Source organism: Heteronotia binoei, chromosome 2, assembly GCF_032191835.1.
Source record: "Heteronotia binoei isolate CCM8104 ecotype False Entrance Well chromosome 2, APGP_CSIRO_Hbin_v1, whole genome shotgun sequence".
NCBI lineage: Eukaryota > Metazoa > Chordata > Lepidosauria > Squamata > Gekkonidae > Heteronotia > Heteronotia binoei.
This window is the reverse complement of record NC_083224.1, coordinates 55,796,335-55,824,164: the sequence shown is the minus strand read 5'-3', so window position 1 is coordinate 55,824,164 and position 27,830 is coordinate 55,796,335. Positions and strand designations below refer to the sequence as shown.

General features: G+C 43.5%; 2 protein-coding genes across 4 annotated transcripts in view; one reads left to right on the top strand and one right to left on the bottom strand.

The window, feature by feature from the left end:
- MYH7B (myosin heavy chain 7B) overlaps positions 1–21,059 on the top strand; it is a 61,120-nt gene extending 40,061 nt beyond the window's left edge. For 2 of the 3 annotated variants that reach the window (XM_060231008.1, XM_060231010.1), the window contains 19 exons: positions 1,254–1,496; positions 2,380–2,556; positions 2,954–3,099; positions 4,478–4,568; positions 6,960–7,349; positions 7,873–7,999; positions 8,741–8,859; positions 9,949–10,145; positions 10,572–10,921; positions 13,786–13,910; positions 14,399–14,514; positions 14,685–14,877; positions 15,140–15,343; positions 15,928–16,053; positions 17,344–17,514; positions 19,571–19,675; positions 20,100–20,195; positions 20,516–20,653; positions 20,944–21,059. In XM_060231008.1, coding sequence (XP_060086991.1) covers positions 1,254–1,496; positions 2,380–2,556; positions 2,954–3,099; positions 4,478–4,568; positions 6,960–7,349; positions 7,873–7,999; positions 8,741–8,859; positions 9,949–10,145; positions 10,572–10,921; positions 13,786–13,910; positions 14,399–14,514; positions 14,685–14,877; positions 15,140–15,343; positions 15,928–16,053; positions 17,344–17,514; positions 19,571–19,675; positions 20,100–20,195; positions 20,516–20,653; positions 20,944–20,955 — 3,126 coding nt within the window. In that variant the 3' untranslated portion in view covers positions 20,956–21,059. Of the gene's footprint in view, positions 1–1,253; positions 1,497–2,379; positions 2,557–2,953; positions 3,100–4,477; positions 4,569–6,959; positions 7,350–7,872; positions 8,000–8,740; positions 8,860–9,948; positions 10,146–10,571; positions 10,922–13,785; positions 13,911–14,398; positions 14,515–14,684; positions 14,878–15,139; positions 15,344–15,927; positions 16,054–17,343; positions 17,515–19,570; positions 19,676–20,099; positions 20,196–20,515; positions 20,654–20,940 lie in introns of all 3 variants that reach the window. The other variant, XM_060231009.1, reaches the window with a different exon arrangement.
- Positions 21,060–23,863: 2,804 nt separating this feature from the next.
- The window catches only part of TRPC4AP (transient receptor potential cation channel subfamily C member 4 associated protein), a 41,137-nt gene continuing 37,170 nt past the window's right edge, over positions 23,864–27,830 (bottom strand). The window contains exon 19 of the mRNA XM_060231011.1: positions 23,864–26,718. Coding sequence (XP_060086994.1) covers positions 26,581–26,718 — 138 coding nt within the window. The 3' untranslated portion in view covers positions 23,864–26,580. The remainder of the gene's footprint in view (positions 26,719–27,830) is intronic.

Sequence of the window (27,830 nt, the reverse complement as noted above, 5' to 3'; positions counted from 1 at the left end):
ATGGCTACAATTTCCACTTTCCAAAGGAGGTCTAAGCATTTGATATGAGTAGTCTGATGAAGCTGAGAATTAATGTTGGTATACTCCAAATACTTGGATTAAAGAGTAGTTTAAGGTAAGTGTGGAGCCTTCTTCTGGTGCAAGAGGCTTCCTTCCTTCAGAAGAGCATCTTCTGATGGAGGAAGAATCTTTTTTTTTTAGATGGGATTGGGGGGAGAGCCTCTTGCCTCAGAGGAAGGTCCTTTCTGTCCAGGAAACACTTCATACTTAGCCAAGTGGAGTGGTAGGATACAAGTTTACTTGGGCATCCTGGATTGGAAATGATGGATAATAAAGACATCCGCTTGCTTTTAACTGCTTGGTTATAAAATATGAAAGTAAAATATACATTTGGTGCTTGCAATAGCAGGTGAGACTGGATTTATTTTTGAAATTTCCCAAGTTTTTCAAGTCAACATTTCCTAAGAATTTTTGATAAGTTTTAGAACAACAGAGGAAACACATGCAGAGAAAACAGATTGGTGACCTGTAGAAATGGGGGTAATCTCCAAAGGTCATTGGTCCTTAGGAGCCACCTATCCTATCCATTAAAACCCTGGAGCTCCCTTTCTTAGCTCTAACCTCTATTTAAGCCTTCACTAGATTCTCTGTGTTGTTCCTCTTTAGTCAGTAACCACACTTGTTCTCACCCAGGGGTGGCCAAACTGCGGCTCAGGAGCCACATGTGGCTCTTTCACACATGTTGTGTGGCTTTCGAAGCCACCACCACCCCATCTGCTGGCTTGGAGAAGGGATTTCTCTCTTTAAATCTGTTCTCCAAGCCAAGTCAGCTGGCAGCTTGGAGAATATATTTGAAGTTAAAGTTGCTTTCTTTCCCTCTCCCTCATCTATTTTCCTCCCTCCCTCCCTCCAACATCTGATGTTTATTCTATGTGGCTCGTACATTAAGCGAGTTTGGCCACCCCTGCACTCACACATGAAAGCTGAAACTCTAGATGCTGAATAATGTGCCAGTTAACTGGTTCTGTGACTGCAGTAAAGTGTAGATATGATCACCCCTACTTTTAACTTCCATAATTAATGTGTCTGATACTTCCTGAGCTGGGAGATTGGAGGCAGTCAAAAGAAGGGAGATTTCCTGCCTATATCTGTCAAGAACATAGAAAAAAGTCTTAACAATAATGCTACATACATTTTATAGCAGCAAGACCTCCTAGTGGGTAAAGCACCATTTTCTGGGCTTCCCTTCTCAGGAGCAAGACAACCTGGCTGATGCAGAGGAGCGCTGTGACCTGTTAATCAAGACCAAGATCCAGCTGGAAGCCAAGGTGAAGGAGTTGATGGAACGTCTGGAAGATGAGGAGGAGATGAACTCAGACTTGACCTCTAAGAAGCGGAAACTGGAAGATGAATGTGCTGAGCTGAAGAAAGACATTGATGATTTGGAGATCACTCTGGCCAAAGTGGAGAAAGAGAAGCATGCCACAGAAAACAAGGTACATGGACAATGCTTATTATTACAGGGGGATGGCAGCATTCAGTATTGTGTGCTGAGAAGCCTAGGGCATCTCTAATGGACTTAGATTGGAGTAACTCTGTGCAGGGCTTTTTTTGTAGAAAAAGTCCAGCAGGAACTCATTTGCATATTAGGCCACATCCCCTATGCTAAGACAGCCAGAACTGCATTCCTGTGTGTTTCTGTTCAAAAAAAGCCCTGGCTCTGTGTAAGATTGCACTGTTAGTATGTTTCCTGGCTGTAAATAGGAAATAATTTTGAGATGACATGACATGGGTAAAGAATGTTTATGTTGGCTGATTTTGTAGTGTCTGAAAGTGCTACCAACTTAGCAGAAAATTCATGTTATACAGCATCAAAACATAAGACCAAGCAGGGAGAAAATTATCTGTGCTCTCATCTCTCTTTTACTAAGAAGAACCCTGCTGTATCAAACCAGTGGTCCATCTAGTCCAGTGCCCTTTCTCACACAATGGCCATCCAGTTCCTCTGGAGGGTCAACAACAGGCCATGGAGGCCAAGACCTCCCCCTGATGTTGCCTCCTGACTCTGGGATTCAGATGTTGATTGCCTCAGAACATGGAGGTTCTCCTCAGTCACCGTGGCTAGCAGCCACTGATAAACCTATCCTCCAGGAATCTAATCCCCTTTTAAAGCTATTTATTCATATAGTTTACAAACAGAATCCAGAATTCCACCAATCTTTCTTAGCTGATGAAAATGTCCAGCTCTTCTACCGATATTTTATTGATTATGACTCATCCAGTAATTGTTAGAATTGTTGACGTTTAGGTGACTTAAATTGGGTTCACTTTCATGCTAAGATGACCCATTTAAGCTAACATTTTGTCACATCATCCTAGGTGAAAAACCTGATTGAAGAAATGGCTGCATTGGATGAAGTCATCGCTAAGCTGACCAAGGAAAAGAAGGCATTGCAGGAGGCCCACCAACAAGCTCTGGATGACCTTCAAGCTGAGGAGGACAAAGTCAATACCTTAACCAAGGCCAAAGTCAAGCTGGAGCAGCAAGTTGATGATGTGAGTCAAAGGATGAAAAAGTCTGTGATGGTTGAAAAAAATATTAAGGCATTCATGATGACAAATGGCAGAAAAGCCTGCTAAAACCACCTTGCCCATTCACAGCATCTTCAGAGTGCTTTGTATGATAAAGGTCTAGCTGAAAACCCAGCAAAGAGTGGTTGAATTACAAATACTCAGCTAGGAGTGCTGGGTTAGTACATGTGTCCCAGCACCACAGAATACTCCTTTAAAACTTCGACTTGGAGACCAACAAAATTGTGCTTCTGATCATAAAGAGCATTGTTGGAGGGTATCACTTTGTGAACTTGGTTAGGAGAGGAGACAGGGAAAAAGAGGTGGCAGAACATGTAGGATTTTATTTCATTTCCCATCCTCCATTTTTTGTTAACTACAGCTGGAAGGTGCATTAGAACAAGAAAAGAAGATACGAATGGATCTGGAAAGGGCGAAGCGCAAGCTAGAAGGTGATCTGAAGCTGACTCAGGAATCTGTGATGGATTTAGAGAATGACAAGCAGCAGCTGGAGGAGAAACTCAAAAAGTGAGCGTGCAGTTCATGGAAATGCTGTATTATCAAACCAAATTGTGTTTTTCAGGCTCTGCCACCTTCTTGATAGGTTAGACAATTCAACAACCAGATGTTGTACAGTTTCATTCTGGAATTTCTCAACAGTTCTTACAGATCAAGAAAAGATGTTTTGTCTTACTGCAGTTTCTTGGCAAGTAGGCACATGAAAATACAAAGACCAATTTCCCACTCACCTTGTTCTGGTCTCGTTGCTTCTTTTCTCTGTGGGGCTGTTGCTGGATTTCGCACAAGTTACCCCGAGCCAGCGAGTTGCCCCACCTCTTTTCAAGTTCCCTCTGTGGCAGACAGAAACTGGTTTTCAGAGGATCCTGCCTGCTGTGGAGGGAACTTGAAGAGAGGCGAGGCAACTTGCTGGTCCAGGGCAGCTTGTGCAAAATCCAGCAGCAGTCCCGCCGAGAAGAGGAGAGTGAAAGTGGCGTAAGGAGAGTGGGAAATCAATCAAAGACTGAGGCCCAGTGGTGTTTACGTTTCACTGCTGCCTGTAAGATTTAATACTATCACCCTTTAGATTTTCCCCAGGCTCATCTGGAATTCTCAGTTACTTGAGTGGGTATGGGGACAATGGAAAACTATGAGAGAACATTGCAACTAGCAGGAGCCTCTTATAAGCTTCAAAACTCTCATGGATGAAAAACAATTGCAGGAAGTGAATGTAGTTACCACATTGCTCAAGGAGTTAGATACCATGTTTTGTATCCAAATTAGTACAAGTGAACCTTGCAGAATAGACTTTTCTGTTTCCTCCTCACTGCAGCCCACAGAGCCACCTGAAGTTCTGCTTCTGGTAGTCAGGTGATCCTCATAAACAGCATGAGAAACAAAGTACGGGATCTGCAGAGGCAGGGATGAGCTGGCACAAATGGGCCACCCCTCCTTTGGCAACAGAAGTGCTGTTGTACTACATGAAGTCCATTATGCCAACCCTATGGCATATGAACACATAATGTTGTTTTATACTGAATCATGCTATTGGTTCATCAAAGTCACTGACCACTCTGACTGGTGGACTCTCCAAGGTCTCAGAATGAGGCCTTTTGAATTTGCCTACCACCTTATCTGTTTAAATGGGCAAGCCAGGGATTGAGCCTGGGACCTTCTGTATGCCAAGCAGGTTCTTTGCCACTAAGCCACAGCCCATCTTCAAATGTCCACAGGATATGTTCAACAGGGCACAGAACTAGGTTATCCTGTTAGCCAAAAGCATACATTAAATGCTCTTTTACATTCATAGGCAGCCATCATAGACATAATCCTTTCTTATTCTCCCAGGAGTGAAAATTACCAAGAATCCCACAGTCCCAGTCTAACCAGGGGTTATTTTCCTTCATAGGAAAGACTTTGAAATGAACCAATTAAATTCAAGAATTGAAGATGAGCAGGTCCTTGCAACACAACTGCAGAAAAAAATTAAAGAACTCCAGGTAAGGTTAACCTTGCTGTTCAAAGTCTTCCAGTAGACTAATCATCTTGCCTGGATCACTTCACAAATGATGGGCTGAACAAAATGGCTTTTATAGCATTGTGCCACAAGGTATAGATGGAATGGGAGCCCTGAAGCGCAGAGTGGTAAGCTGCAGTACTGCAGTCCAAGCTCTGCTCATGACCTGAGTTCGATCCCAGCGGAAGCTGGGTTCAGGTAGCTGGCTCAAGATTGACTCAGCCTTCCATCCTTCTGAGGTCAGAAAAATGAGTACCCAGCTTGCTGGGGGGAAAGTGTAGATGACTGGGGAAGGCAATGGCAAACCAACCTGTAAAAAGTCTGCCGTGAAAACATTGTGATACAATGTCACTCCAGAGTTGGAAACGACTGGTGTTTGCACAGGGGACTACCTTTTGTCCAGGTATACAAAACACATATTTGCTCCACAAACATTTTACAGGCTTATGAGGGCACATGACACTTTTAATGTGTCTCTGCAAAACTTTCTAAAACAGTAATGGAGGTTTGGAATGGTGGTGGAAAGTGTTGTCAAGTCACAGCCATCATGACAAGTTGCAACCCTGTAGAGTTTTCAAGCAAGAGACGTTCAGAGTTGGTTTGCCACTGCCTGCCTCTGCATAGTGACCCTGGACTTCCTTGGTGGTCTCCCATCCAAGTGTTGACTAGAGGCTGACCCTGCATTGCTTTCAAGATCTGATGAGATCAAAGCAGCCTGGACCATCCAGGTCAACCTGTGCTTTTTACTATGAGTCTTCTTTGAGAGAAGAATTTAGGATGAACCAGAAGTGGGGTACATAGATCTTGCAAACATCTTTGGTAGCTTTGAAAAAATCTTCATTTGGGGATTTGTTGGGGGGGGGGGGGAAACATGAAGAGTTACAAAAGTAACCAGTGATCTGATGACCTACAGGATCAGTCCAAGAAACATTGTCCTTTACTCTTAATTGCCTTCATTTCACCCTCGGTAATGTTGCCTAAATATAGCTGTGAGAGTATCATGCTCACACATTAATTCCAATTGGTTGAAATTGGCTGAAAAAGATGGTCTCAATTTCTTGGCTGATGAATTTGTCCTGTTATTGATATCTTGTTTGGGGATGAGGGCCATATCTGGATGCTCCTACTGTCAGAGGTGTGGTGGTTGGCAAGAAAGAGCAGGGCCTTTTCTGTTGCGGTGTCTTGTTTCTGGAACTTCTACATATCTGTTTAGCCAGTGTCTACTACTGGTGATTTTTTAGGCAAAGTTTTAATTTCTGGGCTTTCAATAGTCTGTAATATGAGTTAGTGATTATGCTGCTGGGTTACCCTACTGATATTGTATATTTTAATATTTTATTGCTGGCAAAAGGTTAGGAAATAAACATCTTAGAAGGGTGGTGGCAGAATGACAATCAAGCAGCTGAAAATCTATTTACTCATGCTCAGAAAAGACTAACATTTGCAGTGCAGGGGAACATGTTGACCTTCCCTTATTCTCCCAGAAGTGACACCATGCTGGCCATAATTAAGAGTCACATAGTTTGGAGCAAGTTTCCTTAAGCTGGAGGAGGATTTCAAATTTTGTTGAGCTGAATTGTAGGATTCAGCCTTTTGTGGTCTAAAAATCAAAATGAGAGTAGTCTTAGGGGAATATCTAGAGCAGTGGTGTCAAACATGTGGCCTGGTGGCTGAATCAGGCCCCCAGAAAGTTCCTATCAGGCCCCTGAGCAACTGGCTGCCATCTGTTTCCTTCTCCCTCTCTCTTCCTTCTCCATAACACTTGCTTTGCCAGGCTTGCTCAACTGCACAGGAGCTACAGAGCAAAACCTCTATTTTCTCCATTAGCTGAGGCACCTCCCTTGCAGGGGTGGGGGGAGAGCTTGCTTAACCAGGCCCTCTCAATTGCACAGCAGACCTACTGAGCCAAGCTTCTCTTCCTTCTACTGCCTGAGGCTCCTCTCTCTCCTGGTCCCCTGGGGAAGGAAGGAAAGAGCCAGAGCTTCCTTTGCCCAGTTCCCTGGATCCCATCATAGAAATACAAAGAAAGCACCTTTAAGACCAATGAATGCTAATGTTTTAAACTTGTTTTATTTTAAGGGGTTTTTTTTTGTAGAAAACAATCTTTGTGTTTGTGTCCTTTATAAAGTTTATAACTCTGCTAAAAGGTAAAGGTACCTAATCTCTGCTACCTAATCTAAAATAGGAGCACACATGGTCCAGCCCGACAAGGTCTCATCTATGTCAGATCCGTCCCTCATAACAAATAAGTTTGACACCCCTGATCTAGAGGCCCTACTGGAAAGGAGATGCTCCTGACTACTTGGTGACCTGAAAGCTCAAGAAGCAACAGACAGAATCTGACAGTTCCTGCCTTCCTTTTATCCACTCACAGGCTCGTATTGAGGAGCTAGAGGAGGAACTGGAGGCAGAACGGGCTGCCAGGGCTAAGGTAGAGAAGCAGCGGGCAGAGGTGGCACATGAGCTGGAAGAGCTGAGTGAGAGGCTAGAAGAGGCAGGTGGTGCCACGGCCTGCCAGATAGAACTCAACAAGAAAAGAGAAGCAGAATTCTTGAAGCTGCGCAGAGATCTGGAAGAGGCCACACTGCAGCATGAATCGACGGCTGCTGCTCTGCGCAAGAAGCATGCAGACTCTGTGGCTGAACTGGGGGAGCAGATTGACAACTTGCAGCGGGTCAAGCAGAAGCTGGAGAAGGAGAAGAGCGAGTTAAAGATGGAGGTGGATGATCTGTCATCCAACATTGACTACCTCACCAAGAACAAGGTGAATGGTTGAGTTATGGCAGAGTGTAAATGCTACTTTTATGCACAAACGTGTCAGATCTGAAGTGCGTAAACTTTCACGTGCAGGGTGGAGTATGTCATGCATGAGATTAGATGAGTGTTTTCCCTACAGCCACAGCTCTTACACAGAAGTAGGATGAGGGGGGATGTACTGCATGCAAGTGTGACTAGTTGACATGCACTACAGCTGCTGTTTTAACCTATACCCACCCATCCTGAACCAAGTAGGCTTTAGTCTGCTGCTGCTTGTACTAACAGGGCTGGCATGGCATGCCACAGTCCCTGTGGACCTCTCTTTTAGAAATGCCTGAGTGTAAGTGCAACATAAACTGTGTGGATTCTGCTCAAATTAAGATAATTGGTGGTGTGTGGAGAATCTGGCATCTTCTGATTCTTGGCTTTCATTGTCTAGTCTAGAAAATTTCTAGCTCTCATAGCTACCAAAATTCAGCATCTCACCAAAGCCTGATGAAATCTCAGAACTGTTTTCTTGGCTGTTGCAGGCAAATGCTGAAAAACTGTGCCGAACATACGAGGATCAGCTGAGCGAAACCAAATCAAAGCTGGATGAACTTCAGCGGCAGTTGGCTGAAGTGAGCACCCAACGTGGGAGGCTACAGACTGAAAATGGTACATGGTTCAGATTCTTTCCTGGCTGAGAGAGTTGCTAATAGGTGACTAGGTTCTCTAGTCCATTCGAGTGCTTAACCTCTATTGCATGCATGTTGTATTGCTCCAGCAAGAGATTGGGCCACCTAAGGAGCTCTGGTGTCCAACAAAATTAGCTTAAACTACTGTTTAATCCAAATCTAACAAAGATACATGGCCTTTCTTATGCAAGAAAAATTACACACACACATACAAAAGAGCATAATATGCAGACTGGTTAATCACTCTTAGCAAAAGCTCTGGAATCAGGACATCTAGAATATGAATGTAAAATGTATGAATTCTGGTACTTACTCAGCCATGAGGTCTTGGGAAAATCACTAGGTCCTAATTACTTCACAGAGGTGATGTAACGATGCATAATGGATAAAAGGATATATAGCACTTTTAACCAAAAAGGCTATCAGAATACATAATGATGGAGTTGACAGCATATCCTTGGCACCAGTGCCAGCTATAGCAAAAATACCATTTTGATAAGAAAAACCTTGGCTGTATAATACTGTCTACAGTTAGTGTTCCTTGCCATTCAAAACATACAATATGCATTGGTGGTAATGGCTGGGGAATATCTTTGTTGAACCTATGGGAAATTAGGATCAATCAAGAAACTATTGTTTGGGTGATGTCTACATGACAAGAGAACACAGGAGTTTTACAATGAACACATTTCACTGAATCTTGGGCTTTTTGCAAAATTAGGAGAACTTAGCCGCCTTCTTGAAGAGAAGGAGTCTTTTATCAACCAGCTGAGTCGGGGAAAGACGTCCTTCACACAGACCATTGAGGAACTCAAGAGACAGCTAGAAGAGGAGACCAAGGTGACTGTTCATTTGACTGAGACTAAGGGCAGTAGGCCTTAAAATTGGGTTGATGGTTCACCAGGGCCCAGTTCTACGGCCTACCAACCTAGAGTATTTGAAGTGTGTGTAAATATTTGAAGAGCATGCATAGAGTGTTCTTTCTGCACCTCAAAGAAACCACAACTGTCACTGTTAGGATGAAGGAACTTTCAGGGCAGTTGGCTTGGTCTGTGGACAGATTTTAGCTCTGGGCCTGGAGTACTCCCATATAGAATATTGCACTTCCAGGGGAAGTGTATTGAAAGAATAGATGCACTGTTAAAATAACATTTTTTCAAAAAAATTAAAATTACTAGAATGGGAAAGACTTTGCTTTTGAATAGGGAACTAAAAGTAACCTAGATTATTCTCTGTATGGTTACAATGGTTTTAAATTAATTTTTGATCGGTACTCTGCTTGTTCATGGTCTGCCAACCAAAACAGGGGAGCTATTTCAGGTTGGCAGACTAGTGGACAGTCCATTTGTGAAATGAGTGGAATGCTGTTAATGTTTTCAGGGCAGGTTAGGCTGTCTTGATCTCCCAGAATACCTTCTTAGAAATCTGCGCTTGGTCCTCTTGAACAGTGTCCATAAAGATATAATTCAGGCTAAACCTACATTTTGTCCCTTGAATGGTGTTAAACGCTGCATAATGTATATATTAATGGCTTAGAAGAGCCAGCATGGTGTAGCAATTACAAATGGCAGACTCTAATCTAGAGAACTGGGTTTGATTCCTCACTCCTCCACACAAAGCCAGCTGGGTGACCTTGGGCCAGTCACAGTTCTCTCAGAACTCTCTCAGACCCATCTCACTTCACAAAGTGTCTGTTGTGTGGAGAGGAAGGAAGGAAATTGTAGGTCACTTTGAGACTCCTTAAGGTAGACAAAAGCAGAGCAGCAAAAACTCTTCTTCTTTTTCTCAGAAAGCAGCTATACTCCTAGAAAGCCATGTCTATCTCTGCTCCTTTGAAAAACACTCCTGTCAGCATTAGGGTGAATATTTTAGACACAAAGTGCTCCTGCCTTGCTTTAATGTTAACCTTTGTGATTTCAATTTTTCTAGTCCAAAAATGCTTTGGCTCATGCTTTACAAGCTTCCCGCCATGACTGTGACCTTCTGAGGGAGCAGTATGAGGAGGAAGTGGAGGCCAAAGGAGAGCTCCAGAGGTCTCTGTCAAAGGCCAATGCTGAAGTGGCCCAGTGGAGGACCAAATACGAGACTGATGCTATACAGAGGACAGAGGAATTAGAGGAAGCCAAGTAAGTCCCCATGTCCACTAAAATTCTGAGGCACCAGAACCTAAGCAGTTTTTTCCATCTTTGGCATTCCAAGGGTGTCCAAAGGCACCTTTGCTGTTTCTTATAAAAGAAGGAGCCAGTGTGGTACAGCAGTTAGAGTGTCAGACTAGGATCTGGGAGACCAGATCCCTACTCTGCCATGGAAGCTTACTGGGTACCCTTAGGCAAGCCACACTCTCTCAGCCTAACCTGCCTCACAGGGTTTTTGTAAGTTTAAATGGAGGAAAGGTGCACTGTAGACTGCTTTCGGATCCTACTAGGAAATGAAAAAGAAAGGGAGAGATTCCCTGATAATTAAGTGGTACAGTTGTGCATTGTGGGAAGAGAATAAGAGAGAGGAAGTGTCTCAAAAGTACATGGCTGCAGCTATTTCATGTCCCTTTGCAGGAAGAAGCTGGCCATTCGACTGCAGGAGGCTGAGGAGGCTGTGGAAGCAGCACATGCCAAGTGCTCCTCTCTGGAGAAGACCAAGCACCGTCTGCAGACAGAGATCGAGGACCTGTCCATTGACTTGGAGAGAGCCAACTCTGCTGCAGCTGCTTTGGACAAGAAGCAGCGTAACTTTGACCGTATCATCGCGGAATGGAAACAGAAGTATGAGGAGACTCAGGCCGAGCTGGAATCCTCTCAGAAGGAGTCCCGCAGTCTGAGCACAGAGCTCTTCAAGCTCAAGAATGCCTATGAGGAGTCCCTGGAAAATCTAGAGACCCTAAAGCGAGAGAACAAGAACTTGCAAGGTATTCTGTGTGTGTCATCTTTGACTGTATCAAGTGTTACCGCTATGTACAGATGCCTTTCTTGTTTCAAAAGGCAAGTCTCCATCCCTTAGTGCTACATGATAGCTTTGACCATAGAACTCAGGAGATAAAGAGAGAGGCTGAGCAGAATTTCTCAATGAAAAGAGGCCAGCGGGAGCAGCTTCATTAATCTGAATAACCCTTTGCTCTCCTCATTAATAAAAGACACAGAATAAACTATCAAAAATAAGTAAATACATATTCATTTGCATACCTCTGTAGAGGCTGAATAGATCAGGTTTTCCTAATCCAGGATTTGGGGTTTTTTTAGCACAGAATATACAGATATTTAAGGACTGTAATCTGTAATCTTTCATTGAAATCTGCCTCCGTTCCTGAGGAGTGGAAGGTAGCAAATGTCACCCCCATCTTTAAAAAGGGTTCCAGAGGAGATCCAGGAAATTACAGGCCAGTCAGTCTGACTTCAATACCGGGAAAGTTGGTAGAAAGCATTATCAAGGACAGAATGAGTAGGCACATTGATGGACACGGGTTATTGAGGAAGATTCAGCATGGGTTCTGTAAGGGAAGATCTTGCCTCACTAACCTGTTAAATTTCTTTGAGGGGGTGAACAAACATGTGGACAAAGGAGACCCGATAGATGTTGTTTACCTTGACTTCCAGAAAGCTTTTGATAAAGTTCCTCATCAAAGGCTCCTTAGAAAGCTTGAGAGTCATGGAGTAAAAGGACAGGTCCTCTTGTGGCTCAAAAACTGGCTGAGTAATAGGAAGCAGAGAGTGAGTATAAATGGGCAGTCTTCGCAGTGGAGGACGGTAAGCAGTGGGGTGCCGCAGGGCTCGGTACTGGGTCCCATGCTCTTTAAATTGTTCATAAATGATTTAGAGTTGGGAGTGAGCAGTGAAGTGGCCAAGTTTGCGGATGACACTAAATTGTTCAGGGTGGTGAGAACCAGAGAGGATTGTGAGGAACTCCAAAGGGATCTGTTGAGGCTGGGTGAGTGGGCGTCAACGTGGCAGATGCGGTTCAATGTGGCCAAGTGCAAAGTAATGCACATTGGGGCCAAGAATCCCGGGTACAAATACAAGTTGGAGTACTGTGTGCAGTTCTGGTTGCCGCACCTCAAAAAGGATATTATAGCATTGGGGAAAGTCCAGAAAAGGGCAACTAGAATGATTAAAGGGCTGGAACACTTTCCCTATGAAGAAAGGTTGAAACGCTTGGGACTCTTTAGCTTGGAGAAACGTCGACTGCGGGGTGACATGATAGAAGTTTACAAGATAATGCATGGGAAGGAGAAAGTAGAGAAAGAAGTACTTTTCTCCCTTTCTCACAATACAAGAACTTGTGGGCATTTGATGAAATTGCTGAGCAGACAGGTTAAAACGGATAAAAGGAAGTACTTCTTCACCCAAAGGGTGATTAACATGTGGAATTCACTGCCACAGGAGGTGGTGGCGGCCACAAGCATAGCCACCTTCAAGAGGGGTTTAGATAAAAATATGGAGCAGAGGTCCATCAGTGGCTATTAGCCACAGTGTGTGTGTATATATATATAAATTTTTTTGCCACTGTGTGACACAGAGTGTTGGACTGGATGGGCCATTGGCCTGATCTAACATGGCTTCTCTTATGTTCTTATGACTGTGGTATCTTAGACTCGGCTTATAGTTATTTGCCTAGTCTCACTTTATGATTAATAATTGCTTGCATAGAACAAGGCAAAGAAAACTTGAAAACTGGATGAAAGCTGTTTTATCTGCCTTTTTCAGGTTAAGTGGATCCAACTATCTATATTAATGTTTGTGGAGAAGGAACCATTTTCAGTCATTTTTGATCATGTGATGGTGAGAATGTGCTACACATGACCCTCCTGATATGCACAATTACCATTTTGTCTGGGGAAATATGTGTGTTTTCTGCACTGGTGTACTCTGAGCAGAACTGTGGAATATATATATGTTTGCCCATCAGGCAAAATGATGATTGTGCATATCAAGAGGATCACATGAAGTGTGTTCTCCCCACAAATGAAGTCAAATGTACCAAAAAAAGGACTTTAGTTACTTTGGTATATGCATTTTGTACTAATGATAAAATACACATGGATACCAACATATGCAAATCAAAAAGTGCTGTGATCAGTCATGTACCAGGAAATATTGGAAGTGGAGATTTTGGGAGTGGAGTCTGAGGAAGGCCCCCCCCCCACCCGCCACCAGCCAAAAACAACCCAATACAAGAAAGGAGAGCCCCAGGTGAGTGAGCCCTGCTTGGGCTGGCTAGAGATCCAGCCAGCCCAAGCTGGCCTCATTCTTCTGGGGCTCTCCTGAGCTTCCCCCCACACCCCAGTCAAAAGGCCAGCAAGCCACCCACTGCCCAAAATCACATAAGAAGCGGAGAAAGGGTGGCATGGCCTCTCCAGGAGTTAATGAGGGCTGCTGGGGGTGTGGCAAAGCTCTTGGCGGCTGTCTGTCTGTCCGCTCTCCTAATCCAGGGATTGTTATCCAGCTGCACTTACTATTCAATGGACAAGGTAGGTGGAGATGAGGAAGGGGGGCCATCAGAAAGGTTCAGGAGCTGCACTCCTGTGAGCTCCTGCTGAATCTGAGGCCTACCTACCATACAGTTATTTGACATGATTAATCCATATATGCTGGAAAAGGCACACTGAGTGATCACAGATCATAGCCTTCTAACAGTAAGGACACTTGCTGGTGTGGCTGTGTTATTGCAGGTTGAGGGTCAAAGCCTGTGGCAAATATAAATCATCCCTTGTGATAAGTAAGGCCAACCTGACCCCAGACAAGCCTGTAATTCCTGCCTCTCTGTCTTCCCAACCAGAGGAGATCACTGACTTGACTGATCAGATCAGCATGAGTGGCAAAACCATCCATGAGCTAGAAAAGCTGAAGAAAGGCCTGGAGAATGAAAAGAACGAGATCCAGGCTGCTCTGGAGGAGGCAGAGGTAAGAGTCTCAGTTGTGGGGAGAAGTTGGAGGTGTGGCCTTGGACAGAATCCACTTCATAATCTGATGGAAGTGGCAGAGATTTGGGCCTAAGATAAGAAAATACTAGAGATGAAGAAGGATTGCCAGCTTCATCTATAGCGCTGATGAAGGGGCCATAAATACTTAGAAGCAGCATCCCTTTACCATGCGGTTCTTTCACAAATTTTCTCTTTAATTCATATAATCCATCTCCTGTTGCTGTTGATTCTGGCTGTATTCCAGCCTTGAGTCTCAGCAGGTGGAACTCCAGAGAGGAAGTAGGCAGTCTGTGCAGCTCTACAGTGGCATCTAGTGATCAAAAAAGGCCATTCTAAGCTACTATATGCCTGAAGCTCCCAACAGGTACCAGAAATCTTTGGGTCTTAATCTTCAGCCACCCTTATTTCATCAGTCCTCAGCTCACTGGTGTGTGTGTCACTAAATGCTACATCTCTTTTCACTTATAGGGGGCTCTGGAGCATGAGGAGAGCAAGACTCTTCGTATTCAGTTAGAGCTGTCCCAAATCAAGGCTGATGTCGATAGGAAACTGGCAGAGAAGGATGAAGAATTTGAAAACCTGAGGTAGGAACTGGACATATTGGGTGGGCTCCTGAATAAAGCCCTAGAGGGCAATGAAGAGTGGGTAGATGTGGGTCTTTGGCTGCCTTTTCAGAAAAGACAGCCCTGTAGAATAAACAAAGCCCCAAGTCAGGTGGTTCCTCCACAGACATGTTCTTTCTTTACGGTTATAGGCGAAACCACCAGAGGGCCATGGACTCCATGCAGGCCTCACTAGATGCAGAAGCCAAAGCCAGGAATGAAGCCATCAGACTGCGGAAGAAAATGGAGGGAGACTTAAATGAGATGGAGATACAGCTGAGCCATGCCAACCGCCAGGCTGCTGAGTCTCAGAAATTGGTGCGGCAACTCCAAGCCCAAATGAAGGTCAGTTCTGTCCCATACTCAGACGGGGCCTTGTTTTCACTGGACCTGCTACAAAGTTGTATCTCTCTGTCTCTCTTCATAAGTTCCACAGTCTATGCAGTTTTGTCTCTGAGATAAGGCTCTACTATTCAGGGAAAGGGCCTTAAGTAGGCCTGTTATCCAAGTAACTGTTAAAGGCAGATTCTCCTCCTTCTCTAGGTTGCTTCCAGGTATTGTCTGTTTCTTCTACACCAGTGACTCTTCTTCTTGGTGCTCCTGACAGGACTTGCAGATAGAATTGGATGATACTTTGCGTCATAACGATGATTTGAAGGAGCAGGCAGCTGCTTTGGAAAGGCGCAACAACCTGATGCAGGCTGAAGTGGAGGAGTTGCGTGCAGCTCTGGAGCAGGCTGAACGTGGAAGGAAGTTGGCTGAACAAGAGTTACTAGAGGCCACTGAGAGAGTCAATCTGCTGCACTCCCAGGTGAGACCACAGGCCACTTTACAAGGAAGGCAGCAACTGCAAGCTCTCAAGGGGGTGAATCAGAGGCTGAAACTGAAATCTTGCTGCATCATGTTCTCTCATAAGATAAAGCTACATGATCATGCAATTAATAAGAAGGTTGCTGTCTCTTTGGGGTGACTTCCAAAGGCCCATAGAGTAACTCTTTCAAGCACATTAAGTGCTGCTGGCTGCATTGCCCTGCACCATGCTGTTACAACATACTTGACAGACAAGGTTGGGAGTGGCTTGACAGACAAGGTTGGGCTCTTTGCTTGCAAGCAGCTAAACAGCCTGTTGAAAAATCAGCTCCCTGCTTGCCATTGGGTGAGCAGAAAATGAGCCAAACTGGCAAATACTGCTATTATGAGCATCCCTCATTGTACTAGAAGAGTGATTCCGCACAGTGCACAACAGAGTGTTCTCTACTGGTTAGTAGCTGTTACTGTAGCATCTGCTCAGCTTTCTCATCAGCCAAGCACCACATGCACCTGACTCTTCCTTTTGCTGTGTACCAGTAGCCTGTCTTGACTTGTCTAATCTATCATGGTCCTTTTCTCTTCAAGAACACAGGCCTAATTAACCAGAAGAAGAAGATGGAGTCAGACATTTCCCAGCTAAGCACTGAAGTGGAGGAGGCTGTGCAGGAATGTCGAAATGCAGAAGAGAAGGCCAAAAAAGCAATTACTGATGTAAGGGACCAAAAGTGGGGGGTGATCATACAAACAGAGCAGTATGTGCATGTGACAAGGAGTACATTATCTCTAACAAATCCCTAGATAGGAAAATGAAACAAACTCCACACACTCCTTCCCACCCTTCCTGCAACTTGATAAGCAAGTATTTGATATTTAGCATCAGCATTTGATATCCCCTGATTTTGGCAGCAGCAATCAACATCTGATAGTATGCAAAATCTAGGGACATTCTTTGACACACAAGTCAATATTTGGCATTAGCTGACAGGTGATATAGGGCATTAGTCTACATTTGATCGTACGTGACTGGGAACAGTCAATATTTTATTTAACAAGCACTGGCAGACATTATCCAATAGTTTGGACAGCTAACTAATTGGGAAAAGGTGACATTGAATCAGCAAAAATCAGAGGTCAAATTCTAATGACAAAGTAATTTTGACATTCAGATGATGTTGAGTTGGAGATGTAACTTTTGATAGCAAGCTCTGAATTTTTTGGGGGGGCACGCGGGAGAGAGGGTCCATAACGTTGGCTCACTTCTGTTATTTAACTGGAAATCCTTGAAACAAATGTAGTAGCAGTCCTGCCTAGACATAGTTGGCTGTTTATTCTACCTTTATCAGGGCACTTCTCTCCTGGTAATCATTGGCCAGGGCTGGTCTTACCTCAGTGCCATAGCTTATTATGTGTTGTAGGAGGACTAGTTGGAATTGAAACAGAGGGAAGAGGCTTTACTTTTCTAGCATTGTCCTGGTGCACATGCTTACGAATTTTAAAGAAGAAATTGAGGATGTTTGCTGTAGGGAGAAAAGATTTAGGCAAAGCGTACAGGAGTGCTAAGGCAGTCACAAATAGGGTTAGCTAAGATGCAGCACCCTAGACACTGATGCATCCAGCCTTGGTAAAATCGATGCAGTGGCTGAAATAGTGAGCCAGGCACTGCCAGTTGAGATAACAGCTTGCAGTTACACAGTCATGTATGTACAGAACCTACCAAGACACAGGGCCAAACTGATTAGGTGAAGTGGAGTTGAAAGAGCCAAGAGTTTCAGTATGAGGGTGGGTGGTGCCATTGCAAAAATGGAGGATCTGTGATAGGCTGGTTGAATGGATAATAAAGACTCAAGTACCATTATGCAGCAAACCATGCTTGTCATTTCCGATTGTGGCTAAGCTATATTAGCATGCTCTGGACTACACTAGCAAGCCTGATTGCAGATGTTAGCAAACCAGGATTACTCTGGGGCCTCACAATTAGCACCTTGGCTTTTGTGCTACTAGGCAGCCATGATGGCAGAAGAACTGAAGAAGGAGCAAGACACCTGTGCCCACCTGGAGCGGATGAAGAAGAATATGGAGCAGACCATCAAGGATCTGCAGATGCGCCTGGATGAGGCTGAGCAGATTGCCCTCAAAGGAGGCAAGAAGCAGATCCAGAAACTGGAGGCCAGGGTAGGTATGAGACAGATGGCGTGGTGACTATGCCTATAGTCACTTTCTCTCACAGCCGAGGGGCCATGAGGTCTCTATGCCCATTAAAGCTACAAGCAGGAAAAATCACAAGACTGAAATGAAAACCAGCTTCTCAGATTTAACTTGACCCACTCTAGTTGCCTTGACTTTCTTCCCTTCTGTTCACATTCACCCCCAATCCTTCAATTTTTCCAGAGAAAAATATGACAGTATTTCCAAATGTATCAGGATCTGGGTTCTAACACAGAATACAACATAGTCCTGATCAAAATTGCCCCTAGCATTACTAAGTTCTTTTTGTGATAAGTTGTTCTCACTAGGAAAAAGCTCACTGAGGACAGTCCTAGGGGGAGGTACAAATCAGTCTCTTGTAGCTGCACCATATCAGAGGCTTTATCAGACAATGTTTCATGTTACAAATTAAGATAATGAATTGCAGTACATATATAATTTCCAGAAATCATGGTGCATGCAAGAAAGAGAACACGTTGGAAATAAAGTGTAGTACATTGTCACTGAAGTCACTTACACACAGGTGTCCCCACCCCCCGCCCCAGCTTGGATACTGTTGGGAAGCAGGATTCCCTCACCCCCAGTTCTCCCATTCACCTCCTAGGCTTTCCCATCTTTCGTGCAATCTTTCCCAAACCTGCTTTACTGGAATATTTCTGGATATGGGAAAATCCAGATCTGTCCAATCTTGCCTACACAGGCACCATTTTCCATGCTGGGGCTTTCTTTTCTTTTTTTGCAATCAGCAGTTGACCTATAATAAGCACTGCAATTGTTGTAACAATATATTACGTTCTTTGAATGCCCAACTTTCATTTTAAAAAAGTCAGTCTCCTTTTCCTTGTAGAGATATCTTTGCTAAAATAGGGGCTTACTGCTTCTAAAAGAAATGAAAGCTTGGAATTCAGAGATTGGTCTGTCTGGATGAGTTTCCCAGTCTTTGCACTTCTGTCTCTGAGAAAGGACTCCACCCATTCAGTTCACTGTTCAGTTCAGTTTATTGTATATGGCCATTGGCTGTTACAGTTAAAAAGAAATAACAAAGCTAAATCCCTAACATATTAAAATACACATTTGGTTATTAAATTCAATTCTAAGAATTAAATTCATTTATACAACTATCTAAAATGTCTAAAACACCCCAGATTAAAATTGTAAACAGAATTTACAAATTCCAGTTTCAGTTATTACAGTGTTAATGGCCTTGCATCTCAATAGGCTGCGTTCCTAAGAACCGCCTTTCCTCTAGCTTTCCTGGCTGTTAATGCAAAGAGTGCTACCTTATAAGAGACCAAAGGGCTCATGTCCAACAACAGAAAAATTAAACTTATTGCTATCAGAAAAATTGTGTAGTCACCCATTCAAGAGAAGAATTTAAGAGCAGGACTGTTAGCTAAGGAACCCTTAAACAGAGAACCAGACAAAGCAATTGTGATAATGCTGTAACAATTTGACAATTGCTGATTTAAGAAAACCCTGGAAAAGCACCTGATGGTGCAGATGGGGCCAATGACCTTCACCACAGTGACTGGGGCAGGGAAAATGTGAGGAAACATGCTGTGTAATAGCCCCTTAGCTACTGGGTTTATCAGCTGCTGCAGCAATGGAAAAATGTTTGCTCCATTTGTGGAGCAAACATCTGAATCAAGGCATACAGTCTCCAAGAGACAAAAGCCTCAGACTTCCAGCTTAGGATGGTCCCCTATATGGTTACCAAAACAGCTAATGGAAGGATTGTGAACCAGTAGGAAGGGTTGCATCAGCCTTTCTTACATGATCAGGGAAATGCTGTTTGCCATTTTCGGGTCAAGCAGCCATTTTTCTCAAGGCCAGTTTTGCCAGGCATCCTGGAGTGTTTTAAAAATATTGCTGCTGTTGTTAGCCATCTTCTGCTTGTAGAGCAGGTGCACTGGGGTGCGTGTGGGGAGAGATATTTGTGGCAATTCAATCTTTCATTCTAGATCTGCAAGCCAGAAAAGAGGGGGGGGACCCATAACTACTCATTCCTCCCTTCCCTTTTCAGGTGCGAGAGCTAGAAGGAGAGTTAGATGTTGAACAAAAGAAGTTTGCAGAGACTCAGAAGGGTATTCGTAAATACGAACGCAAGATCAAGGAATTGACTTACCAGGTACAGTCACTATTTCATTTCTTCCTCTCCAATTCCATATATCTATTAACAGCACTCTCCAGCTCTCTTGCTTCTGTGCCATCTTGAGCAAAGGGAAGACCTAGAATAAGAGCTAACTTCGATTGCCCACAATGCACATCTGTCTACTGCATCCATGCATAATGCCCTAGGAAGGATGGGCAGAAGAGGAGAGATTAAGGGAAAGCACTACAGGAAGAGTGGAAGAAAAGAGTCGCTGTGTTTCACAAGGCACCTTCTGCTGATTCAGCAGAAAAACATCGGGTGCTCCTAGAGTAGAAAGGGAGAGCTGAAGATATCATGTTCATTCTGTGAAAAGCGAAGCTGCCAGGGCTAAACTTGTATAGAGCAGGGCTGAGAATAATACAAAGCTGAGCCAGCTGACCCCTAACAATTGCTTTTTCAGACTGAAGAGGATAGAAAGAACCTGGCACGAATGCAGGAATTGATTGACAAGCTGCAGAGCAAAGTCAAGAGCTACAAGCGCCAGTTTGAAGAGGCAGTAAGTATAACTCTGCATGGGGAAGCCTTTGTTTTGGCCAGTCTCTGCTCATGGACCCCCTTGGCCCTGCAAGGACCATTAATGACAGCACTTTTAGTCATCAGATAGTCTTTAATATGCCAACTCATGGATGTTCAGATAGGACAGCATTTAGGGCAAGTCATCTTAAGCTGTCTGTGCACAAGCCCATCTATCTGTGTTCAGATGGCACAATGATGTTTCATCACCACGCATAGTCCCTTGTCGCCACGGTGGTCTCCTTTCTAAACATCATGTTTGTTTTGCTTCTGTCTACATCCAATTCCATCTTCCGCTTATAGGAACAGCAGGCCAACTCCAACCTGGTGAAATACCGGAAGGTACAGCATGAGCTAGATGATGCTGAGGAAAGGGCTGACATTGCTGAGACACAAGTGAACAAGCTGCGGACTCGCACCAGGGAGGTTGTAACACTGAAGGTAAGAGCACAGCTAGAGGAAGATGAGATTCATCCTGTGGATGCTAGGGGAAAAGCTAGCACACCAAAACCGGCTTTGAACCAATATCGTATTGTGAACTTCTTAGCAAGATGCTATCATTGCAGAGATGTTATGGCCACTTTTGAGATCAGCAACTGCCTCCAAGGGCTATAAATTAACCAAAAAGAAATAATCTCAGAAAAGCCAAGCGGGAGGGTTTCAGGAGTTTATGAAAATGCTGCATAATGCAACTGAGGTTGAATAAAGTCTTTTTTTGTTTTTCTTAGTAGCATGAAGAATGAAGCTGCAGTGCAACTCCTCTTCCATCTGCCTAGGTATGGATGTAAATGGCTGCAACAGTCATTTATCATCTCTGTAGTTAGTAAATAAAGCTTAGTATTCATGACCAGAAGTCTCTGACCCATTTGTAAGTATTGGAGGCAATGTGAACATTAGCCATGAAAGTTCTTTATTGTAAGACAAGAAGGTATCTCTGGTGGTGTCTCCTTCCACCCACAGACTTGTAGAGGCTTCAGATTTGGGGATGGGGAAAACTAATCAGTTATTTCCTATTTTGGGAATACTACAGCTGAGATCCAGTTATAACTCAAAGTATGAACACATGCACACAGTGAAACTATAAAAGACAGGGAAAAAAAGAAGGCAGGGGAAAAGATTATTGCCTAGCCTCCATCTAAGGATGAATACCAGCATGAGACCAATAAACAAGTACCATAAGGGAAAGTTAGAAGGATCTGCCTAAAGGATAACAATTAAAAATTGATCAGAAAAAGGTCTTGATGTCCAGGATACATGTAGTGTTTCATTCCATCTTGGACAGAGGACATACAGATGGAATATTCAGTAATCCAGTTGAATATCTGCTGGTTTTCTTAGTATCTAACAGCTCTTCCTATGAAGCTTCTGAGTAGAAAGCCCAGGGCAGGAAGCTTCCTTGGCTTTCATCCAGAGGATGTGCAAGTGGCTGACGTGCTTAGACTTCCCATCTGCATGAAATCAAAGGAACGACGAGCAGAGTGGAGTGCTTCTACAGGTGGGAGAAGCTGGAAGCTCTATTAGCAACAAAGCTGTTCAAGGATCTGAGGCCTCCCTTCATTATTCCTAGGAGCCCGAAGCTCCAAATCCAATACAAACCAGGTCTAGGGGTGGGTGGAAAGCAGGAAGAGTGGGAAGAAAAAGCAGTTTTGCTTTCAAGCAGCCTCTTGTTCCAAAAAACCAAGAGATGATGACAACTGCAGATTTATATCCCGCCCTTCTCTCTGAATCAGAGACTCAGAGTGGCTTGCAATCTCCTATATCTTCTCCGCCCCGCCAACAGACACCCTGTGAGGTGGGTGGGGCTGAGAGGGCTCTTACAGCAGCTGCCCTTTCAAGGACAACTCATATGAACATATGAAGCTGCCTTCTACTGAATCAGACTCTGGGTCCATCAAAGTCAGCATTGTCTACTCAGACTGGCAGCAGCTCTCCAGGGTCTCAATCTGAGGTTTTTCATGCCTACTTGCCTGGACCCTTTTTAGTTGGAGATGCCGGGGATTGAACCTGAGACCTTCTGCTTACCAAGCAGATGCTCTACCACTGAGCCACCGTCCCTGCTGTAATAGCTATGGCTGACCCAAGGCCATTCCAGCAGCTGTAAGTGGAGGAGTGGGGAATCAAACCCAGTTCTCCCAGATAAAACCCACACACTTAACCAGTACACCAAACTGGCTCTCTAGAGTCCTGCTTTCCTTGCTAGAAGCAGGATGAAAACCAAATGTGTGCTTTCTCTAGTGAAAGTCTGAAGCCTCTGCAAGTTGCACATCATTGGATGCTCTGCCCTATCCAAGAACGTATAAATTCAGAAAATAAGTCCAGACTAAGACAGTAAGGAGACTTCTGTTCTATCCCAGTTCACAAACACGTGACGTTTGGGAAGTATACAAGAAAAGACTGGTTGTACACACAGATGATGTGTTGTGAAGAAACAAGGTTTGAACTCAAGGATGGTTGCCTGGGGAAAACTAGTGACCATAGCTTTGTTGTTTGATAGCAACATCGCACCACTCCATAAGAGGAGTATTTGACATTGGAGTCATAGAAACATTGCATTCCTTAAAAACTTGCACTTGCAGATCATAGAATGGTTTGTAGAATGACACTCACCAGCAATAACCATTTTATTCTCAAGCACTTGTGTTGTGCTGTACAGCATTTAAGGTCATGTTGTAGGAACCTCCCCCCCTCCCAAAAAAAACCCTAAACAAGGATGGAATAAGAATTCAACTAATATTGCCTGCAGTAAACCAAAAAAATCTTCAAATCATCTCATGCTGGACACAATCAGACATATCAACACTGGGACACTTAAGACGAAACACACACGCATGTACCAAGGGGTGGATTCTGGGATCTGTCAGTGAAAAGCAATGACAGATATGAATCTTTTTGGCATTCTTTCCCTCCCTCAGGGAAGTTTTTCTAGGGTCATGGAACCCACAGTAGCCATGTGAGTCCAGGATGGCTGCAATGGGGCAGGGGACAAAATAGCTTTCTTTTGCCGCTTAGATGAGCAGAGCTCCGTCAGAAGAAGCCCTTCCCTACTGCAGCCTCCTGATGACATACATGGCTACTGACTGAAAACAGGATTCTTAAAATGTATGATTGTGGTCCTTTAAAAAACTGTTTACTGGGTTGAGAAGCAGACAAGTGCTATAGTTCTGTTCTGGAAGTCTTCTTACAGTACAGGAGACAACAGTCATGTTCACATGAGTCACTTTTCCTCCTGGGCCCATTCTGCACACCTCACCCCTGTATTGTTTTGCTGAACCATCTCTTAGCAAGCCACAGACAAACCATTCCTGACAATGGAGAAGGTGGTAGAAGGTGGCTTCTTCCCACAGGCATGTTGTTTCTAGGCTACAGGCTTCCATGTTTTCTAGCTATGTGGAACTTCATATACTTAAGCTCAGCATCTGCGGCCTTTCCCTTGAACATAGTCATTCCCATTAAATTGCCTGCTGAGAGACTGAAATCTTCATGGAGGTGTGAAGCATTAATTTAACGCCTATCAACTTGAAGATGCCTACCATAGATGAGGCCCTTCCTAGTACACTAATAAACTCTACTGGACCTCTCCAATATGAAGTACAACAACTCTTGCCGCTACAAGGTTCACTAAACAGAAGAATGACGTTTTTCCAAGCATAGTTTTTTAAAATAAAATTCTTTAATAGTTACCATTTAACATGTTTATGTGCTGTTAGTAAATCAGCATTAATCTGAGCAGCATGAACATCAGCCCATTTGACATTGTTAAAATTTACAGGAACATTTGTCGGCCACTTCTGCCATTCCTTTAGTGATAACCAAACCGAACAAGTCAGCTTAGTCATCAGGGGCCTCTTCAGTCTTCCAGCCACATTTTGTTCACGGGTATCACTCTTCATGACAGGCATTTGTATCTAATCCGACTTTTCATTGCAGTCTCTGAACATTTGCAGAGAAGGTTCCACAGGAGTAGCTGTGGCAGAAGTATTTTCAGACCCAGAAGCTCCTTGTGAGAACTAGAAGGCAAATGGTGTGGCCTGAGTCAAATATTCCCAACCCATGTCCTTGAAATAGCTGATACCAATAAACCCCAAACTTGTACAGAGCATGATGGCTGAAACCACTGAGCTGCCCCCAGAAGTAGCTAATAAATTTTTGCTAAAGAGATCAGTCTCACTCAAGCCAACTTGTAAAGGCAAAAAAGCAGCCTGGTCATTAAGGGGGAAAAGTTATAAATATTAGGTTTTAGTGTTTTCTTTGCAGATTTATGGCAGTGCAATATGGATGTGATCATGAAAATTGCTGAAAAAGGTATCCAGACTTATTTGAGAGTTTGTTTTGAAATATATGGATATTGAACAGTTAAAGAATATCACAAAAAGGAAACCTGGAACTATGAAAAAGGGATCAACCCAGTAAAGAAAGATGTAAAATCTAGAGAAAGCTAATTTGTATCAAAGCCTCTCCCAATTTAAAGATTAATTTGGGAGTGGCATGTGTTACAGGATAGGTGCACAAAGTTCCTCAAAGAGATATTTAAACATATACTTGGTATATTTCTCCCTTTGAAGACTACAGGTGGTTGCTGCAGTATAGCAGGTACACTATTTGCACCTAGGTTTCCATTTTATGCTGCATTTGAAGACGAACTGTAAAGAATGATAAACATAAATCACTGCAAGTGTTGCTTTGTTCCGCTAACAGATACATAACCAATTTGGACTCTCCAAATCAAGGAAATTAGACTTTGTGTGAAAATTACACTATCCTTTTTATTTGAGAAGTGGGAGGCTTCAAGTTTTGTTTCTCCCAGAAAACATTTCAATAATTAAGATAGTATTGGTGTCAAACCCAACTACAAACAGATGCTCTTTCCATTACCTTGACCTGGAAATAAGGTGCAGCAAACAGTGCAGGAAAAGATGATGGGACAGGGAATAAATAGGACAAGTTCTCCTAATTCCCCAAAATGATTGCATTTCATGAAGACACCACAAAAACCATTTGCATAGCTGAGGGCCAATTTCCTCGCATTTATTTTTCCTTCACAGAGGAAATCAGTGTGTCACAATGCCCGATACATGAAGGCTTTCCTCCGTTCAGGAAAAATATTTCAGAAATGTTAATTTATATATTAAGGGAAAACTGGAATAATTAAAACCGAGGAAAAGAGTTCTTCATGCTTTCTAAAGCCCTTTAAAGTGTTTTAGCGCAGTATTGCAACAAAACATTCACTCTAGAGAGGGTTTTTTAAAACTCCAAACATTATTCATGTTCCAGGTAGCCTGCTTTAATACTGGCAGTTACAGCAGCAAGCTCAGGATTTGACGAACAATGCATCCGAAGCTCAAAGTTATCCCAATATCCCTGGCAGCATCTAGTACCAATACCAAAAGATGAAGAGTGGATACCTCCTGTTACCTATTATAATTAAATGTGTTAATTTGCAATTGTAGCCTAAGCCTGAATTCCCAGGATGGCAGGTCAGCATGACTCCTGTTCAAGATGGATTGCATATTAAGCCAAAGCAAGACTGTGGAAGGCAACTTTCAGCTCACACTGGTTACTGACAAATGGTCAGGCTGCAATGATTAATGGGGGTGGGGGTGGGGAGATCAGTAATTTTAAAATTTATTAGCACCTAGACAAGGCTAGGTCTCAGACTAATTCCATCAGCACACTGTATGTCTGTTCTACACAACACTGTAAAAATCAGCTGGAGACGAGAGATTTCCACAGAACGGAGAGCAGGAACAGAGATACTTCTGAATGCAATACCACAACAAAACAAAATAGGAGGTCTGGACACAGATCAGGAGGGAACAATTCCAAAATAGTTTTGCAAAGAGGCAAAGAGCTACTACCTCCCAAAATTAAAAATAATAATAAAGCTCCCAAACAATTAGGTCTAAATCTTAATACAAAGGAAAGCATACAATACCCTTCAATGGTGGCTTGAGCGTGGCTGGTGTGCATTCATTGTGCCCATAAAACCGGCCTGTTTGAATACAGATGGCCCAGGGAGTTGTCTGTGCTTTAAAAGCTAATTCTGATAAACTTGGAAGAAGTGCCACAGCTAATAACTGCATGTCTCAAGAATCCCATCTATCAAACTCAATGGATTCTAGCCATACCGAGCAGGAAAGGCTGAGCTTTTTGCAAACACTTCTTTACAGAACACGAACATCCCTGAATATGTTGCCCAGGAAGTTTGCAGAGTCTTGTTCTTTGAAGAGAGCTGGGAGGGGGTGGGGAGGGGAAAAAAACGTGGTAACATTCCATAGTTCCAAGCTGTCGCACACAGCACACAGTGTATCCCTGAAAATCCATTGCCTGCAAGGTTCCCTCTGAAGAACAGTTCCTTGGAAGCCAAAGTCTCACTCCTCGGTGAAATCTCTGTCGATGTCCATGTATGCCTTGTCAATGTAGCTAACTATGGCACAAGGTGATGTTTGATCTGGACTCAGCAGTATAGAAACAGTCTCTTTCCAGTACGAAAAACTAATACACGAACTCTGTAAAGGAGGGGGGAAAAGAGAGTAAAATTCTGGCTACAGCCAAACAGCAAATGCCACTGAAACTTAGCTACATTTGGATACTAGCGCTTCAACATATCACCAAAAGCTTTGAACAGAAATCTAGGTCTATCTTCACCCATTTGCCAAGCTCAGGGATACATCAAGTTCCCTTGAATTTACATCGGAACACTTGCATGTAGTTTCACCCATCCTGCTTTGGGAAGTATATGAATGGTTAAACCTGGTTTCTAAAACACAGAATATAAGTTTTTCTAAAAGTAGATCTAAAATTGAATTCTGTCTGAAGGCTTGACACGGCCTTACGTGCACAGGTGGCTCAATAAAAGCTGTTTTATCTATGATAACTATTTTCATCCTATGACTGTGGTGATTAACATAACTCAGAATTGGACTTCTTTTCGATGTGGTGGTCACTCAACAACTTAGGTGTTTGCTCTGCAGTGACCCACTTCATTTTAAGTATTCCTCTCATACTGGGCTGGACACGAAGCATTTACATATGAATTCCCTATGTCAAAGAGTCCCATGGTGCAGAGTGGTAAAGCTGCAGTACTGCAGTCCTAACCTCTTCTAACAACTGGAGTTTGATCCCGGCAAAAGCTGGGTTCAGGTAGCCGGCTCAAGGTTGACTCAACCTTCCATCCTTCTGAGGTCGGTAAAATGAGTACCCAGCTTGCTAGGGGGAAAGTGTAGATGACTGGGGAAGGCAATGGCAAACCACCTCGCAAAAAGTCTGCCGTGAAAACATCGTGACGTGATGTCACCCCAGAGTCGGAAATGACTGGTGCTTGCACAGGGGACTACCTTTACCTTTTTCTTTTTACCCTATGTCAAGAAAAGCTGAGGTCTGCTGATAATATAAATGATACAACATTTGCAGAGAGTTCGTTTTGTAAGATTTGCTTATGCTAGACACTGTACAGAAAGGAGCTGTATGGCATCCACTCCCTTACTTCAGCTATGAGAGTAAGAAGCTTGTTTTTCTTTGTAAAATGAAGGCATCATTTCACAGGACATGTGAATTCTGCATGCAATACCAATATGTGATCCTAATAGCATTTTCCATACCTACTTTATAACAGACATCA